The sequence below is a fragment of the Spermophilus citellus genome (genome assembly GCF_964194105.1).
Source record: "Spermophilus citellus genome assembly, chromosome: 4".
Lineage (NCBI taxonomy): Eukaryota > Metazoa > Chordata > Mammalia > Rodentia > Sciuridae > Spermophilus > Spermophilus citellus.
Genome location: NC_138185.1, coordinates 225,581,209 through 225,600,311, shown reverse-complemented (window position 1 = coordinate 225,600,311; position 19,103 = coordinate 225,581,209). Strand labels below are relative to the sequence as shown.

Sequence of the window (19,103 nt, the reverse complement as noted above, 5' to 3'; positions counted from 1 at the left end):
CATTTCAAAGGTCAGTTTTTAACATTTATCATATAATAGAAAAATCTCCTGTTATTATGTGAAAACTATACAAAAACATCCTTGCTGGTTTGCTTGTGTTTCAGGAGCTTTGTCACCGTTCAGCTATGCAGGTATTCAGACAAAACATCTCAACCTGGCCAACACTGGCTCCCCAAAGCACTTCTGCCAAAACACTCCCTACCAGCTGGACACCCTTCCCTCTAGTCACCAGCTTGTTTCCTGGAGAATAACTGGAAGTAGTGTGTGAAAACCTTACGAATTACAGATTTACAGGTAAGTCAGACAGACACTCTAAAAACCATCAACTTCTAAAGCCATTTTTTTTTTAATTTCCAATTTACAGTGGCAGAAATCGATTAGATGCCAGTTACAAACAGGCAGCTCTGAGCTCTTTGTGTGGGCAGTTGTCCCCCTCCAACAATATCTCCTTTCAAACCAACGTTGTGTATGTCATAACTATATTTAGAATAACGCCGAGGAAAATCTTACTGCTGCAATTCCAGGCTGTGAAGGAGAAGGAAACACGAGAAAACCTCCGGCAACGGCACATGTAAAAGTTCAGGTGGCCGTCCTCAATCAAAGCAAACATCAACCGGGTGCTAATCACAACAACACAAGTCCATAGCAAATTCCAATGAAAGAAAAGAAGGGTATTGTCTCCACACAGGGGGAAATGAGCTTTTTTTTTTTTTTTTTTTTTTGGTTTCTTCTTGTAGCGCAGTCAGAGGTAAACAAAGTGGCACAGTTTGGGCCAGGGTTGGGCAGGCAGGCGGCCTGAGCGCCGTCTGAGCTGGTATGCAGAAGCACACACTTGTCTAGGCGTGGGAGCTTTCTTTTAAAAGGCACTGAGCACCGACACTGAGCTTCAGAAGTCACGAAGCGCGACCGACACGGAAGATCACGGTGGCACACTAGCCGATGAACCTCTCGGACGGCCACGTATTATGGGCGTTGACGGGGACGCGGTGCGCCTCCTCCGGCGGGGCCAGGGCCTCCATCTCGCGCACCACCTGCGTGAACACGCGGTCCACCATCATCTTGCTCTTGGCCGTGACCTCCAGGAACGGGCAGCGCCACTCGCGGGCCAGCGCGCGGCCCTGCGCCGTCAGCACCTGGCGCTCGGCGTCCAGGTCGGCCTTGGTGCCCACCAGCACCAGCGGCACGGCCTTGGGCCCCCGCAGCCGGCCCATGCGCTCGCGCAGCGGCCGCACCGCCTCGAAGGAGGCCTCGCTGCACACGCTGTAGAGCACCACGAAGCCGTCGCTGTTCCTGATGTATAGGTCCTTGAGGGTGACCAGGTGGTCCGCGCCCACGGTGTCCACGATCTCCAGAAGCGCGGGCGCCGCGTTCACCTCGATCACCTTGCTGAACAGCTCTTCCACCGACGACTCGCAGCGCTCGGGGAAGCGGCCGCACGCGAACTGTGTGGCCAGCGCGGTCTTGCCCACGTCCATGCTGCCGAGCAGCACTACCCGGTAGCCCTTGGCTGGGCGCAGCACCAGGCCCGCCATGGCCAGGAGCGAGGGGACGCGCGGCCTTAGGGCGCGGGCAATGGCGCGCGGAGGCGAGGGCGGGCAGGGGGCGGGGTGGGTTAGGGGGCGGGCAGGGGGCGGGGAGGGCGGACACGGGGCGGGGTTGGAGGGCTCCCCCGGAGGCCCCGCAAACGTCTTCTGGGGCCCAGCAGGGGTGGGCACCTTCCCTGGCGCCTGGACCTGCTCCCGCCCGGCCTGGATCTGCCCCTCGGGTCGAGGTGCACCCACCCACCCCAGCCACCCAGACCGGAGGGCCTGGCTCTCCGCCTCTTGCCTCCCGCGTTTCTCTCAAGTCTCGCTCCGCCCCGGCCCGGCGTCCTGGAGGCGGCCAGCCCCACCAGTCCCTTCTCTAGGCCTCCCCTCGTCCCCCAGCCTCCGGTCTTGGGTAGATCCCCCCGGAGCTGTCAGGCCCTTCTCAGCCTTCCCCTCATATGCCGCCCACAGGTCTGCTGGGGCCCCTCAGTCAGTCCCTGGCCCTGCTCTGCTTACTGGGGGAGCCCCTCTGTCTGCGGATCAGAAGGTAACCTGATTCCTTCCAGGCCAACCCAGGAAATTCAGGGATTTCTCCAGCATTCCAGATGCAGCCTGGTGGACCTAGCCAGGCTGCCGCTCAAGGTCAGGCCTGGCTGGGCCTGTAGCTGAGGCCCTCCGAGCAGGGAGGACCCCAGGCTGAAGGGCAGGTGAAGGAGGAGCCAGCCAGGGAGCTTCACACGGAGGGTCCCTAATACCTTGCACCCTTGAAGTCCCTGAGCAGGGACCTGGGATCTTCATAAACTGTCAATCACAGCCTCCCCAATTAAACCCTCCCAGGTTTTCCACTGTGCCCTCCTGATAAAATCAAGAATTTTCACTAGGGCCTAAGAGTAGAATGACCAAACCCAGGTCATTTTTGGAAGTGCAAAGAGTGCATTCAACAGTGGCTGTGGTCACCACCCACCTCCTTAGGTCCCTTCTACTCCAGTTGGATAACCTACTAGTCCTTGATTTCCTAGCACCCTGAGGGCAGGGCCCCAACTGCTAGGATTGTTTTCCTAAGCTCCTCTGCCCTGGCCTGGTGCAGAAGCAACTGCCTTAGGACCTTAAGAGCCCCAGGGTGCCCTAGTTGAGAAAGCCTGCACAGCCCTTTCTCCAGTGTGGAATATCCCTCAAGCTACCCTGGCTTCCTCCTGTGCAGCCTTGTCAAGAAGGGCCCCAGCAGGGGTTGAGGCCACTGTCCTGACTCCTGGGTGACAGAGGCTCAGGGGCAAAATTTTAAGTGCCCACAGAATACATCCTGCATAGCGGTGTTTGTGGTCAGCCACAGAATGTGCTTTCCTGTGAACACTGCAGAGAAGGTGTTGGTGTACAATCAATCCGTCATACATTGGCGATTACAGATAATGTGGTTTCTTAAAAAAAAAAAAGTAATCTTAAAGACTTTCTCAGATTGCCAGGTAACAAAACTAGGGCTCAATCTGATAAATGAATCACCGCAAATGTTCCCTGGAGAAACACAAGTTTGGTTTCAGCTACTTCCCACAAATGCTTTCAAAGAACACAGAGAATCCACAGCCCAAAATGTCACAGAGCACAAGAAAATTGCTGAGTGAGAACCACTGGGCTGTGCAGCCACAGCCATAGCTGGAAAACTGCAGCACTGGTATTATCAGGCTCGAAATAGTTACATCTTATGTGTTTAAAGAAATAAAAAAGAAACAAAGTAACAACCACCAGAGAGCAAGAGACTGGGGGGGGGGCGAGTAATTTGAAAGAGACCCCTCCCCTCAAAAAAATCCTTCTAGGAATGAAAACTATGAAAATTTTCTATTTTAATTCATGTAATATGTCCATTGTTATGTATGATGTTGTGGTATAATAAGGAATCTACATTTGAGGCATAAATTATCCAGGGGCCTGTGCCTGGGAGGGGTCTGGGAGCTGGAACTTGGGAGGCCCAGAGCAACGTCTTTTAAGAAGCCAGCGTTCCCAGTAGTCACCACCAGCACCAGATGATGTGTCTTCCCAGCAGCAGAGCTGCCCATTGTCACTGGAGAGGGGTCCAAGAAGTCCCCCAGAAGGGAGAAGGGGATCTCACCTCACCCTGGAAGGAATTTCAGGAAGTGTCAAAGAGGCATTAAAAAGGATTTTTTAAAAAAGGAAAGCAGATTTCTTCAGGAAAGCATCAGTAGAGCAGGACACACACTCAGAAGGAGTGAACTGTGCTTTGGGGTCTTGGGCTCTTTTTTTAGAGGAAATGTGGTAAACAATGCCATGAGAAGTATGTGGGAGTGACATCCTCCAGCCGCTCAGCTCTCCTATTGATGGACTGGGGTCTGGTCTTTCAGGGAGTCTGGGTTAGGGCATCTAGTTAATAGATGATGTTTGGCATACACCTGTATCATAAGTCTTTAACAGCATTTTCCCTTAGCTTTATTTAGTCTGAAAAAAGTGCTTGTGTAAGCCAGCAATGTATGTAAGCATGAATCATCTAGACTGGATACTCTAAGATGCTTGGCTTTTTAAGAATTTAGGAATTTATGTTAAGGAAAACAGGCATGGAAAGTAAAGGTAAGGGTGTTTATGGAGCTTCTTAGAGTAAAAATTGCAGTTTTATGATTTGGTCCTGTGAGCAGCTGGGACACTTCTCCAGGTCTATGGTGGCCTCCAGGTTGCACTGTCCTGACATCCAACACCAGAGGCCAGCTCTGCCTGCTCACCTACCGAGCAGGACTTAAGATGAATGTGTAGCTCACCAATTAAGCAGGACTCCATGAATGTGCTGCTTTGATGCTTTAGGATGTCTGATTACACCATAATTGCAAACTTTGGTCCTAAAGATGAGTCTGAATTCTACAAGCCCCAAGAGAGTGCACTTTCCTATCTCACAAGCCAAGATAGATAAGTAATTCAGCTTTGTCTTTTAGCCCATGTTCAAAACCTCGCTGCTCTTCACACAGTGTGAGCTGAAGTTGTGCACCAACAAGGAGAAGGACCTCCAGAAGCCACCAGGCCTGTGTCTCCCAACAAAGCCTGTACCTCAACGGATGCCTTCATGATTTGGGCCATGACGCAGAATAAAAAGATGTTCATGCCAGGTGTGGTGGTGCACGCCTGTAATCCCAGCTGAGGCAGGAGGATGGTGAATTCAAAGCCAGCCTCAGCAATTTAGCAGAACCCTGTCTCAAAATAAAACACAAAAATGGCTGGGGATATGGCTCAGTGGTTATTAAGCACCCTGGGTTCCATCCCTGGAATGAAAGAAAGGAAGGAAGGGAGGGGGGAGGGGAGGAAGGGGAAGTTTGCCATGCTCTGGCTGTGATCCACCAAGCAGAATTTAAAGAAAAATTTCCAAGCATTAAGGCAAAATCTAGTTCCTCCACAGTTTTTCCATGGTTGGGACACCCTAACTGTGATGGGTACTTGTGATCGGAGCACCCCTGCTGGGGATCTTGTGGTCCATCTCTTCCTACATGTGGGGACAGCAGGAAGGCAGCACTGGCCTCTGAAGTCAGCAGTGCACTCAGTGTGTGCCCTGCTCCAGGGCAGGCCCAAAAGGTGATCTTCTCCGCCAGCCCCTCACAGGCTGGGGATTTCTATGTGAAACACATGCCAGTAAGTGCTTCTTTGTCCAGGTGACCATAATTTGGAACCCTGAGTTTTCACCAGGCTCAAGGAGATGGTAAAAGGACAATAGTAGTCAGCAGAACCAATGAGACGTGGCCAAAGATTCTTTTATGCCTGAACCAAGACATGAAACAAAAGAAATGCTTTAAATTTTTCTAAGTGCTCCCCTGTGGCTAATCTGCACCTTTGTCTGATGCACGCTCTGACCTGCCACGTCCTGCGAGTCCCACGTGTGGCTGGCTGGGTGCTGCCCTTGGGGATTGCATCCTGCCACGTGTGAAGGCAGTATTCCTTTCTTGTGCCCTGGGCCAAACCCAGGGTCCATTACCTTGTCGGCTTCCTGTTTCTCCCCACAGTCACACACACCAACTGTGAAAATGTCTTCATGCCAGAGTTATATTTCCTTAGGCATAGAGAAATTGAAAATGGCCAAAATCTGGAACTATAGATTTATGTCCACCTCTGACATTTTTTCTGATAAATTAATGTCTAAATTGGGGCAAGAATCAGTTATTGAGAAGGAATATGTGAGAGAATATATGTGTATGCGCTTGTAAGTATAAGTCTGCAATCTGTTGTTTGTCACATATATTTTCTTAGCTGCTGAAGAGAAAACATCCATTCCCCTTTTGAAAATATTTCTATTTCCAGAGTTGGAACTTATTCTTAAGTTATACTTGATAGAAAGAGTATTTTTATTCAAAACACATCAACCGTTCTAATAAGCCCTTTTGTAAAAACCAAACTCTAGGAGACACAAGTGCCTGGTGGATCCTGTTGAAGTCCTCTAGGGCAACTGTGTCACCAATTCTGCCCACACAGGAGTGATACAGGAAAAAGGGCACTCATCTGGATTGCTTTAGTTCTCCTGCCTTAAATAAATCCCAAACTCAAAAAGCATTTGAGGTGAATGTCATTAAATGGATTGGAATGTGCCTCTTTACAGCTAAAAAAAAAAAAAAAAAGAAAAAAATAGAAAAAAACTCATAGATACATTTATGTTAAAAAAGAATACTGAGGAGTATATCCATGCAGATTTATTTCTGAAGATAGCTTCAATGCAAATTAATCAGTATACTTTTTCCAAAGTTCCCCCAAATGGCTTAGGATTCCATAAATAGAACAAATTAGATTCTACCCCCAAATATTCATAAGTAAATCCCACTGCTCTTAAAATAAGGCAATTGTTCCTGGTACTCTGTAAATGGAATCTTACCTAGTGAATGCTGATGAAACTCCAATTTTTAGAGGTTATCTCCATGCATATGAGTAAGTGGAGATGGAAATCACTACCATCCAGTCATTGCATAGTAGGGATTGATTGGATAGGTGTAGACAGTCAATCAAGATATTTTTCACCGGGGCTGGGGATGTGGCTCAAGCGGTAGCACGCTCGCCTGGCATGCGTGCGGCCCGAGGTTCGATCCTCAGCACCACATACCAACGAAGATGTTGTGTCCGCCGAGAACTAAGAAAAAATAAATAAATGTTAAAATTCTCTCTCTCTCTGTCCCCCTCTCTCTCACTCTCTCTTTAAAAAAAAAAGATATTTTTCACCAAAGCAGATTACTTTAGCATTGAAATTCCCAGGCTATCTGTGTTGATAAATTTAAAAATTGTTAATTTTCTGTGTAAACATGAAGACAACATGAGATTAGAGAAATATTTTCCTTCAGTTAATTTTTTTAACACAGGGGTATCACAGTGGAGAACCTAGACTATGCTACCTGTGTTTCAAAATAATGCAGTTCACCTAACTTTCAGCAGAACATAAGTTTTGCATATTCTAGGTATAAAAAAGTTTAAAGATGTCTTAAAGAAGACTAGCGTCTTTGGGGGCACTTATAGCTATATTTTACTGCAAAAAAAAAGTGGGAAAAGATATATTTAAGTGTTTTAGACAAATTTAGGTCAATCCAGATGAAATGTTTAATTTCAGTTACTGTGAATTCTTTCGATTAGTTCTTTGCTTTTTAAAGAAACAGTTTTCATTTTGTTAAAAAAAATTAGCTAGGAGGAGTTATTTAAAAATCCACAGAGAGGGCTGGGGTTGTGGCTCAGCAGTAGAGCACTCACCTAGCACATGCAAAGCCCTGTGTTCAATCCTCAGCACCACATAAAAATAAATAAATGAAATAAAGGTATTGCATCCAACTACAACAAAAATTTTTTAAAAATCCATGGACAGGGTTAAAAATCTTCTATAATATATTTTAATGTATATTTTTGGGAAAGATGCTATGTTGCCAATTATTATGTAAGAAATCTTAAATCTACAAATTTGTAGATGCACAACAAAAGATTTTTTAAGAGAGAGAGAAGAGGAAAAAAATCACCTTTTATTTGTTTGGATCTCACTGTCAAAAGTATTATTTAGACCAAGAAATCCTGTGCTGATGAAAACTGATCCCATATTGAGTGAAGGTCCTTAAGTATTTTGGAAGTGTTTCTAAAAAATTACCATTAGCAGGACCAGGTGGCACACACCTGTAATCCCAGCAACTCAGCAGGAGGATCGAAAATTCAAAGCCAGCCTCAGCAACTTAGGGAGGCCCAGTCTCTAACTTAAAAATAATAAACAAACAAACAGATAAATAAATAAATAAATATGGCTGGGATGGTTAAGTACTCATGGGTTCAGTCTTGGGTACCAAAAATAAATAAACAAGTAAAGGGCATTTTCTCCCTTAAAAAAAAGTTGCAATTTCCCCCCTCCCTGTTAGTATTCTTTCCACCCAGGCTTTTTTCTTCTGTACTCCCTGAGCACCCCCCCACCCCCCACACACTGTCCCTGTCCCCAGACTTCTGTCCCTGAAGCCTGCAGGGCAGTGACAGCTTGGCCTGCTCCCCTGCAAACTTCAGCCCCTCCTGCGTGGGCCTGATCTGCCCCAGCCCCCAGGGCTGCCCCGTCCTGCCCTCCCCCATGGCCCATAGCTTCCACCACCCACAGTCCACGTGGCCCCCAAGGACAGCAGGACGCTAGACAGCAAGCCATGGCAGGGGTGGGTGGCCAGCAGTGACAATGGATGCCAGGAGACAGGGCTAGAGTTGGGGACACTCAAAGGTTGTGGGGACCTAGGAGTGGAGAAGGAGGGCGCTTCCTGAAGATTGTTCTGGGGGATTTTGTAGAAGAACTGGGTGGCAGTAAACTTCTGGAGCCATTTGGGTACTTCAGGAATTTCTCTTTGGGTAAGGTTTTGTTCTTGTTTTTTTGTTTTTTGTTTTTTTGGCACAGAGGATGGAACTCAGGAGCAGTAACCATGGAGCCACATCCACAGCCCTTCTTAATTTTTAATTTTCATTTTGAGACAGTGTCTTGCTAAGTTGTTTAGGGCCTTGCTAAGTTGCCCTGGCTGGCCTGGAACTTGTGATCCTCCTGGCTTAGACTTCCCAGTTACTGGGATTACAGGCATGCGTCACCAGGCCTGGCTGTTCTTCAAGTATACAGTTGGCCCTTCATATCTGCAACACAGATTCTACCAACCTCAGATAAAAAATATTCAGGAAAAGCCCCTCTGTTTGTACTGAACATGTATGGGCTTTTTATTCTTTTCATCATTCCCTAAACAATATGGTGTAACAACTGGTTACGTAGCGGTTACGTCATATCAGGTCTTCTCGGAAAGCCAGAGGTGAGCACACCAGAGGACACACCTAGGCTTCCTGCAGATGCTGCACCCATGGAACAAGCAAATGCAGCATCCAAGGAGCCCGTCCCCTGGGGACACCAAGGACGATTGCACAACCGCAACATATATGTGAAAAGTTTCAAAAATATGTGTATGTATGTGAGTGTGTGTGTGTGTGTGTGTGTGTGTGTGTGTGTGAAACTTACACTTGATCTTTGCCATGGTTTCTGACACAAGAGCACACAAAACCTTTGGGGTTTCCAACTGGTGCCTGAGAGGAGCTGCCCACCTTATCCAGAGCCCCACCCTGGGCCTTAAGCCCTGGAGGACTGAGCTCATCACCCAGGCAAAGGGTCCCATAGTCCCTCCTGTGTACCTCCATGGAAACCTGCTCAAAGGGATTTGGAGAACTCTTGGGTTGATGCAGATGGTCCTATGATAGGGACCCTCCAGATGTGCCCTGAGTGCTGCCTCAGGGACTAGTTCTCCTTTATACAAGGTGGTAAGTGTAAGGAAAGTGCATCCCCATCTGTCCTTGAGCCTGTACAGCAGATCATGGAACCAGAAGGGGACTAATGCAGTGGGTCAGAAGTATGGTTAGAACTCACTCTGATCCGCAGTAGGGGAATATGGGGTCTGCGCCACTCAAACTTGAGTGGCAGGTGGCTAGGAATGGGAGCTGGAGCAAGGCTGTTGTCAGAGTTGTGAGAACAGTTGGTCCTTTTGAGCAGAAGCTTGAGGCAGCTGGAGATTACCCAGAGCTGCAGTAACCCGGGGCCGGTGACCCGGGGCTGGTCCTCACTGGAGCCAAAGGCCCTCCTGTGGTCAAGCAGGCTTTAGGCGTCCACAGAGCGTCTCAAGTTGAGAGTGGGCTGATTTGAGCCTGTTTACGGTTTTTTTGGTTTGGGTTTTGGTTGTTTTAGAAATTTTTTAAACCATAGATAAAAGCCAGCCGAATCCACAGGGGTCGGGACCCCACCACTCTTGCCACAATATGATTAAAGTGCCAGCCCTACCACAGAGCCCAGGCCTTGCTTTCCACACCCACTGCACCCAGGAAAGGCACTGTGACTGCACGGTGTGCCGAGGTTCACGGTCCACCCCTCCCCAGCAATGAGGTCCTCACAGTGGGTTAGAAGGGCATGTGACCTCTCCAGAAATCCTGCCCCATGTTCTGCTATCTGGGGTCACTTCTAGTGCCAACTCTCTGCATTAGACTGGGACATGCTTTTGTGTGCAAGTTGTGTTTGGAAGTGGTCTCAGGGGTCAGGAAAGGGGACCCTGGGAAAAGAAGCACAGAGAATCCATCGCCAGGGTGCATTGTAAGTTGGGCACTGGGTAGGATGTGCCCCAGAATTGCCCACTGGACACCCATAAAATGGGAGCTTTCGTCCACTGGCATCCAGGCCAGTGCCACCTGTGTCTGGCATGCAAAGGTGCGGCTGGCCGAGGGAGCTTCGGAAGCCCTGGCAGCATGCAGACCCAGAGCAGAGGGCGGGGACTGACAGGCCACTCCTGCACTCCAGTTGTCGCTGCAGCCATGGCCAGAGCACAGGGTGGAGATGACAAGGGCACCGGAGACTCGGGGCTCACAGTTTATAGATGCATATTATCTGCAATCCGTGGCAGACACACTCCTGCTGTTCTGCTAGACTGAGAAGCAAAGGAAACACAAAGGGCATCTGACCTGCTGAAGTGCCTGGCGTGGCTCCCTTGGGTGACATGAGGCAGTGGTAGCCCAACCAAGCTGCCTGATCCCACGGGACATGAGGGTCGGTTAACTTAGGCCTTTTTATTGGAAACGCCTATTGATTTTCTCCATCTCAGATAAACCCCTGGGATCTCTCTCCCTTCTCGTTGTTCCTCTTGTAATTGGGGGTGATGGGTTTCCTATGGATGAGCTGCTTTGTATTTCTGGCCTCGTCCCTTACCACTCTTCTCTTCGCCACCTTCTAGACACCATGACTGTCTGAAAGCTTGCCTGGCAGGGATCTGCAATGTCCCCCAGAAGGCTCAGTGTTGAAAACGTGGTCTCCATGCAGCAGGGTTCAGAGGTGGGGCTGGCAGGCAATGATTGGGTGAGGAGGGCTCTAACCGAGAGGTGGGTGGACTTGTGGGAGGTGGGGCCTGGTTGGAGGAAGCGGGTCACTGGTCGTATGCCCTGGAAGGGTGTACCTCATCCCCAGTCCCTTCCTCTCTCTGCTTCAGGCTGCCATGAGCTGAGCAGCTTTCCTCGGCCACAGCTTTCCGCCACGGTGCAGCGGGCCAGCCACGGACGGAGCCCTCTGAAACCACGAGGCAAAATGGGTCTTTCCTCCTCTGAGTTGTTCTTGTCAGGTGTTGTGGTCACGGCAACACAAAGACGACTAGCACTGTTTCATTACCGTGCCTGGCTGTGACCATCTCAGAAGCCTGGCCGGTTCTCCTCCTGGGCTGCTTTCCCTGGGGTCTGCCTGGCTCACCCCTCACTGAAGTCAGGTCTCTTGCTCAAACTTACACAAAGGAATCTCCCCTTCACTGAGTGTACAGGAAGAATAGTGTCCCCCTAAAGTCCACATGCTGAAATCCTAGCCCTCACTACTCCAGAAGGTGAACAGATTTGGATAGAGAATCATTGCAGATGCAATTAGTTAATGCCTGAACAGGGGGGTCCATACTCCAAAATAACCAGTGTCCTTACAAACGGGGAGATCTGGAGACAGACGGAGGACACCTGTGAAGGTGGAGGCAGAGATCAGGGCGATGCTCCTACAAGCCCAGGAAAGGTGGCTGGCCGACGCCCAGAAGCAGGAGAGAGGCCTGGGGCAGGTCCTCCCTCCCAGCCTCGGACTCAGACCCTGCCCACACCTCCACCTCAGGCGTCCAGCCTCTGGAACCTCGAGATAATCCATTTCTGCATCAGACCGTGGGGTTCAGTTGAGGCAGCACAGGACATCAACACGTGGACCCGTAAGAGGGTCACCACAAACCAGCCCTTTCTGTCCTGTCCTGCTCTTCTTCTCCGACTTCTTCTGTGACTTTATTGTTCAGGTCAATGGTGTCTTCACTGCAGCGTGGCTCCTGGGAGGTGGTCCCCAGTGCACCTGCAGCATCTGGCACGGCGAGAACTTGGAGCTCTGTGGGATCTCTTGGTTGGAAAACCTGAATTTGTCCCCACACAGGTGAACAATTAGGGAGCAGTTGGAGCAGAATGTGGATTTTGCACTTTCTCACGTCATTTGGTTTTTGAGAATTGCCAGAAAACGTCACCAGCAAAACCAAAGCACATGGGAACCAGAAACATGCACACCTGCCACCTGCCTGCTGTCCCAGACTACCCTGGGCTGTGACCCACACCCACACACTCTGGGGTCATCTTCCTCCCATGACAGTCTCACAGCTGTGGCCTTGTCTACTCCAGCAGCAAATTCCTGGTCTTTTCATGCTCAGCGTAATACTTTATTTTTTTGTTTTTGGTACCAGAGATTGAACCCAGGGGTGCTTAACCACTGACTGCATCCCTAACCCTTATTATTTTTTATTTTGGGCAGAGTCTTGCTAAGTTGCTGAGGCTGCCCTCAAACTTGCAATCCTCTGGCCTCAGTCTCCTGAGTCGCTCTGATTACAGGCATGTGCCACAGTACCTGGCTTTATTGTAGTATTTAAGAATTTTTTTTTCAGTATTGGGAACCCAGGGCCTTGTGAATGCTAGGCAAGTACTCTACCACTGAGCTATATCCTCAGCAAATTTCTTTAAAATATAACATATAAAACAGTTCTACCATTTAAAAAATTTTGATTTGTAGATAGACGCAGTATCTTTATTTATTTTTATGTGGTGCTGAGGATCGAACCCAGTGCCCCACACATGAAAGGCAAGTGCTCTACCACTGAGCTACAACCCCAGCCCCCATTTCTACCTTTTTTTTTTTTTTTGGTACTGGAGATTGAACTCAGGGGCACTCGACCACTGAGCCACATCCCCGGCCCTATTTTATATTTTATTTAGAGACAGGGTCCCACTGAGTTGCTTAGCACCTCACCATTGCTGAGGCTGGCTTTGAACTCCTGATCCTCCTGTCTCAGCCTCCTGAACTGCTGGGATTACAGGCATTTACCACTGCACCCCGCTCAGATCTTTTTATTAGGTTTCTCCTTTTTAAAATAATGTGTCACTGATGAAGTGTTTTGAGCATCCTGCCCCAGCTGCATTTTCCCCTGTAATTGCTGTGGTTTTACTGGTACAATTTTGCATCGTATGGTAAATTTTAGGAACACATACATTGTATCATAGGTAAACTGGCTGTTTGTTGAGTGCCTTCATGAATTAAACCCCAATTTATCTGGTAGATCATTTTTATGGTATACTAATGAAATACATTTGCTAATTGCAAGTTGAAGCCATTCGTACCTGAAGGGCTGTGTATGCAGCACAAGGTAGGAAGGAGTGAGCAAGTGACAGTCTCATCCTTCTTGCTTGTGCAATGCAGACCCTCATGTTGGAGGCCATCAGGAGACTGGGCCTTTCCACCCACAAGGCTGCTGCCTGGGAAAGTGAACTCTCCCATGGGGTTCGAGAAAACCACACAGGAGTGCCAGCCTTTGACCTGCCCAGGCCTGCCAGCCATCAACTCTCTTATTATGGGCTGCAGCTGGGCAGCCATCAGCAATGACCCACAATCTCTATGCCCTGGGTTGATCCCAGCAGTCCCTTGTAGGTGGCCGAGGAGGCACGGCTGCATTCTTTCATGTAACTTGAGGGGCTTTCTTGGCCTCAGCCTCTCTCTTTCAAAGCCGAGCGCAATCTGAGGTCTGTAGAGCTCCAGAACCCTAGGACCCCGCATCCGTGGGAACTGCAGCCCGAGGCCCCAGGCTGCCTTCTCTTGAACTGACCAACGTGCCCCACACCCAACCTGAAAGGTGGCAGGGAGTTGAGGCTGTGTATGGGAATGGGTGGCTTTGTCAGAGATGATGTTGGAGCCAGCGGTCTGCACCTTCCTGCTCCTGCCCAGGGATAGACAGCCCAGTAGGAGCTGCCCCTTGCCATCAAGGTCAGCTCACACGCTTTCGGCAGGTGGCCAATGACACACCATAGCACAGGTGCATCCTTCCTGGTCTCTTGACCTGGTCTCCTTCTAAAGGCCTCCAGCTCCTTCCTGAGCCTTGGGCAAAGGAAGACTCTCTGCCCCCAGCTCTCTTCCCAGCTGGGAGGAGCTGGGACCCTATCCCTCCAGGCACAGAGAGGGCGTGGCCAGCCTGGGGAACAGCTGCTGCATCCAGAGAGCAGCTGCTTGAGCCTCCAGGGAGCAGCACACAGAGAGCCACTATGTTGACCACTGGAAACACCCCAAACAGGCCTAAGCTGCGTGGACAAATGGGGACGTGACAACTGCAGGGCCGCAGATTGTTTCCTCTCCGGCAGTTAAGTAGGCTGGGGAGTGTAGAAACTACTAGAAATTCTGGATGAAGCTGCAGAATCCTGTTCTGCAGCAGCTGCAGCTGTGGAGAAAGGAAGTCCCCAGAACAAGGGAGTCACTGAAAGCCCGGGAGGTCACTGAGGCTGAGCCTCAGCCTTCAGAGGCAGAAGGAAGACCAGCACACAGGGCGGTGTCCTGCGGAGGACTCGTGTTTAGGGCACATGGAGGAGCGCAGAGGCCCTTCCACGGAGGTCCAGCTCCCAGCAGCTGCTCTTGGCTCCCGCCTGCCCTATCTCTCCTGGGCTGCTGCACACTGCTGTCAGCTAGGACGCACAAACCCTCCCTTCCCGCACTCCCTGGTCCCCTTATGAAGGAAGGTCGCAGCCAGGAGGGTGCCTGCAGGGAACACTGTCCACAACAAAGACCAGACTCCAGTCACTTCCATCAACACAGGAACTTTGGTCACCGGTGTCTTTTTTAGACCCACTGATGGCAATTCGTACTGCCCCCCCACCCCCCAGGGAGATAAGGGTCCACTCTCCAGAGGGGCTGCTTTTCTGAAACACCGGGCATTGAAGCGCCCACCTGTTGGGGACCCACATACTTGCACTGAAGGCAGGAGCTGCCAGCTCCCAGCAGTGCCAGCCTGCTGGCAAAGATGCTTCTCCCTCACTCTGCCTCTGACTCCCAGGCAGCAGGGGAACAGCCTCCTCCCCTATACAGGAAGGAGTTTGCCCTCATTGCACTCTAGACAGAGTGGCCACCGTCCAGAAAGCAAATGGCATGGCTGGGCTGGGGCTCAGTGGTAGAGCGCTCGTCTACCACGTGTGAGGCACTGGGTTCCATCCTCAGCACCGCATAAAAATAAATAATAAATAAAGTAAAAGTATTTATAAAGATAGAGAGCAAATGACAACAAGTACTGGAGACAGTGTCAGGAAATAGGGACACTTTTGCACTGTTGGTGGGACTGTAAATTAGTGCAGCCACCATGGAGGTCAGCATGGAGGTTCCTCAGAAGACGAGGCAGGGAACCACCCAGGGCCCAGCCATGCCACCCCTCGGTGTTGATCCTAGAGACACAAAGTCAGCAGGAGCAGTGACCCACGCAGACCCGTGTTTACAGCACAGTCACAGGAGCCCAGCGGGGGGCCAGAGGCAGGACTCTGGCTCCCATTCTCCTTTGTCCCCACTGGTCCTAGAGTCCCATGGGGGCCACACAGGAAGAGGGGGCAGGAGAGGGGTGGGCCTGGGATAGTCCCTCTTGGCCATCTCCTCACTCTCATCCACAAGACTCTGAGCCAACACCAGAGGGGTCTCCTGTCTCCATCCTATCCCAGAATCTTTCCAACCCCCTTCCTTGTCACTCTGGCCCCAGGGGGATGGTCTAGGGGCTGTGTCCAAGCCTGGACGTGGGGTCTCCCATGGTGGAACAACCAGACAGCAGAGCCCCTGGGACCCAGGAAGAGGAGGGGCAAGGCCTGGGTCTGGGGACCCCAGGTGGATGGACCTGGCACCAGGGAGGGGCACAACAAGGTCGGGTCCACAGGGGCAGGCCAGGGAGGATTGGGGGCCCCTGCATCCACCCGCCACCTCCCCTGCCAGGGCCACTGCTCCAGCGGGTCCTCCCTCTGCCCACCTGGAGGGAGGAGGCTCTGCCACACCCCTGGCTGCATATTCTGGTAAGACCACCTTCAGTGGGGCCTGACCAGGTCCCTGCACAGTGGCCTGGACCACCGTTGGGCACGGCAGAGCCCCTGACAGCCTGGGGGACTGTAGCCACCAACCTGTGTGCCAGTCAGCACACTTTCTGTCCAGGGACTCTGTAATGCCTCAGGCTTCATGAGCACTCAGCTCCTGGTCAGAGCATGAGAACAGCCAGGCCACACACAGGGAAGCAGGCTGTGCTGCAGTAGAACTGTGTCTGCACAGCAGGCTGAGGCCAGGCTGGGCCAGCTGGAGTTCTCTGGGCCCTGAACAGTCTCATGCAAAGGTCTTCATGGACAGGGTCTCCATGTTCTTGGATAGATACCTAGGACTCCGGCTGCTCTGTAGAGAGCAGGTGTACTGTGACTTTCTGGACCTCTGGACATTTCCCACAGGCGTGGCACCCTGGGACGGTCCCCATGCCAAGAGCTCGGGCTGCTGCTCTCTTGCTTGTCTTAACCCTTCCAGCTTTGGGCAGGGCCACCTCGGTGGGTTTTGGTTTGCACGACCCTGGTGACAGAAGGGGCTGAGCAGGTGCTCAGGAGAGGGGTGAGCGCTTGGTGCTGTGCTGCACAGGCCTTGGTGCCTCTTCTGTGCAGGCTCAGTTGTCCCAGGGCTCCTGGGTCCTGCTCTGGCTGTGTGCAGTTTGGAAGTCAGCCCTGGGTTTCAGGAGATGTGTGCATCAGGAGTTGGGAGGGAGGCGTCTGCTCCCCTCAGGATGGTGTCTCTGTGGGCATCTGCAGGCTGTTGCTGAGCTCCAGGACCTCCAAACAGTTGTTTTTATTTGTCTAGAGTTTACAGATGTTATCACACAATCCCCCCACCCCACCCCCGCCCACAGTACTGGGATGGAACCCTAGGCCTCACATGCTAGGCAAGTCTCTACCGTGGAGCTACATCCCTAGCCCTTTTTTTTTTTTTTCCGGGGGGGGGGGGAGTGTCTCATTGAGTTGCCCAGGTGGCTTTGGACTTGCTGTCCTCCTGTTCAGCCTCCTTCGTCTCTGGGATCACAGATGTGCACTGCTACTCTAGGCCTCACAGATTCTTTCTTCTGATAAGACCTATTCGGCCATTACCTCAACTAAATGAATCTCCTTTATCTTGGTACCGGGGATTGAACCCGGGGCTCTTCACCACTGAACCACATTCCCAGACAAGTCTTTGTAGAAATCCCATATTAAAAATTGTTTCTTGAGGTTTTATTTAATTGATTTTCTATATGGAAAGGACATTTCAATTAGATGAATTAAAGATAGTGTTCAATTCACATTTTTGGCAAGAGACTCTATGGGTGATGGATGCCTCATTGTGGAACAGATCAGGACATCCATGCCCAGACATCCTGCCTCCCAGCCACAATGCTATACATCACCGAGTTGATCTTAAAGCAGGAGATGGAACCATCTTTATTCACCAGCTGGTCATCTGGGTCTACCAGCTGGTGGGCCAAGGAGAGAGCTGCAAGTCTACTCCCTTTGACCTCCTCCCAGGGTTAGAGTACACCTTTTTTTTTAGCTCAAAATCATATTAATCATAAGTGGCTGTTGCTATGATTCAAAACCATAAACGAACATTATGACATCTAAAATCATAAACAGAATGGGAGGTGGATCTAAATGACCCTAATTGAGCACCAGCTAAAGAATGGTTATCAATGTCTAGACAATCATTCTCTGACAGGGTACATTGTCCAAGAAAAATAGGAACCAAAAAGAGAACAATTTTACATTGTATAAGAACAGAAACATTTGTGTTTCTAAGCAGGGCGTGCTGAGAGGCTCGCAATGGCAGAGGTGGAGTTTTCCCATGGGAGAAGCATTTCTTACACCACATGGAGTCTCAGGGCAAAATGGAGCCTGTTTGGTCCTTGTCCACAGAGCCAGGCCTAAACAACAGGTTAGCTGATGGTTTTAGCAGCTGTCAGTGATCCTTGTCTGAATCAATTATTGTATTGAAGCATTTAAATTATAATTTTCTAAATCTGTCATTCTGTCAAATGTCAAAGTACAACTTTCCCTACAAACTACAATTCTTCTTCTTCCTTCTCCTCCTCCTCCTCCTCCTCCTCCTCCTCTTCTTCTTCTTCTTCTTCTTCTTCTTCTTCTAAATGGGCTCACTGTGTTGACTCCCATGTGTCACTTTTATTCATTTTTATTTTTATATTTAGTTTATTTGTTTTGCTACTGGGAATTGAACCCAGGGATGTGCTAACACTGAGCTACATACCCAGCCTTTTTTTTTTTTTTTTTCTTTGAGACAGGGTCTCACTAAATTGCTGAGGGCTTATTAAGTTGCTGAGACTGGCCTGGGACTTTTGACCCTCCTGCCTCAGGCTCCTGAATGGCTGGATTGCAGCTGTGCGCCACGCGCCTTGCATACGACGCTTCTTTTTAAAAAGGTGGAGCAATTGCCCACCTCTTTCCCTGTCGCTGCCAGTTTCCAACAACTGGCAACAGCAGTCATCCCTCACAGTGGGATTTCCTGTCTTTTCTGTGTGGAAATCGATGGGGACCCCTGGAGGCCCCATCAGCGCCTGTTCTGGCGGCAAGTCAGCTTCCTCTGGGGCTCACAGAGACTCTGCAGCAGGGGAGGGGGAGCTCTGCCATGATGAGGGGAGCTTGGGGGTCTCCTGAGCAAGGCCCTTAGCCTGGGGGGCCTGGAGGCAGCTGAGTAGGAGTGGGGCCTCCTGTTAGTGTTCCTATCTGCCCTGGAGAAGGGACGGAGCTGAGTGGGCACAGAGAGACTTATGGATGGCCAGGAGAGGGTCAGCAGTGGGTGGGAAGAGGATCCCTGGCATCCTGAGCTCAGAGCCTATTGGAGAGCCTCGGACTTCTGATCCCACCCCACCTGCCAGGCTCTGGGCCTTCTGGGGCCTCAGGGCAGCAGAAGTCCAAGTGGACTTCATTGACTTGGAAGAGCAGCACCCAGGACTGGGGCTCCCCAGGGCTTCCTGGCCCACCGAGATGTGGTGAGGGAGCCCAGAAAGCCCCTGGGGATTCTGGCACCCAGCCTTGGGCCTCTCGTTCCTGCACTGGCCAGGAATGAGCACAGGCAGGGGCAGCATACTGCCTGGCCTGAGTGAGTCCAGCTGTGCACAGAGCGGGCAGGAGGGTGGACAGTTTGGTGCTCCAGAAGAAGAGTTCCAGAACCTGTACCAGCACCCCCCCACCCCGTCTTGCCAGAGCCGGGGAGGCTCAGGGCAGGAGGGGCAGTTC

The 19,103-nt window shown here is 50.7% G+C and overlaps 1 protein-coding gene across 1 annotated transcript; it reads right to left on the bottom strand.

Annotated features, from left to right (window-relative positions):
* Nucleotides 1–287: 287 nt before the first annotated feature.
* On the bottom strand, nt 288–1,580 carry LOC308648455 (ras-related protein Rap-2c-like). Its single transcript, XM_081293210.1, has one exon. The coding sequence runs from the start codon at nt 1,530–1,532 to the stop codon at nt 933–935; it is 600 nt and encodes a 199-aa protein (XP_081149336.1). The 5' UTR covers nt 1,533–1,580; the 3' UTR covers nt 288–932.
* Between the last annotated feature and the right edge of the window lie 17,523 nt (nt 1,581–19,103).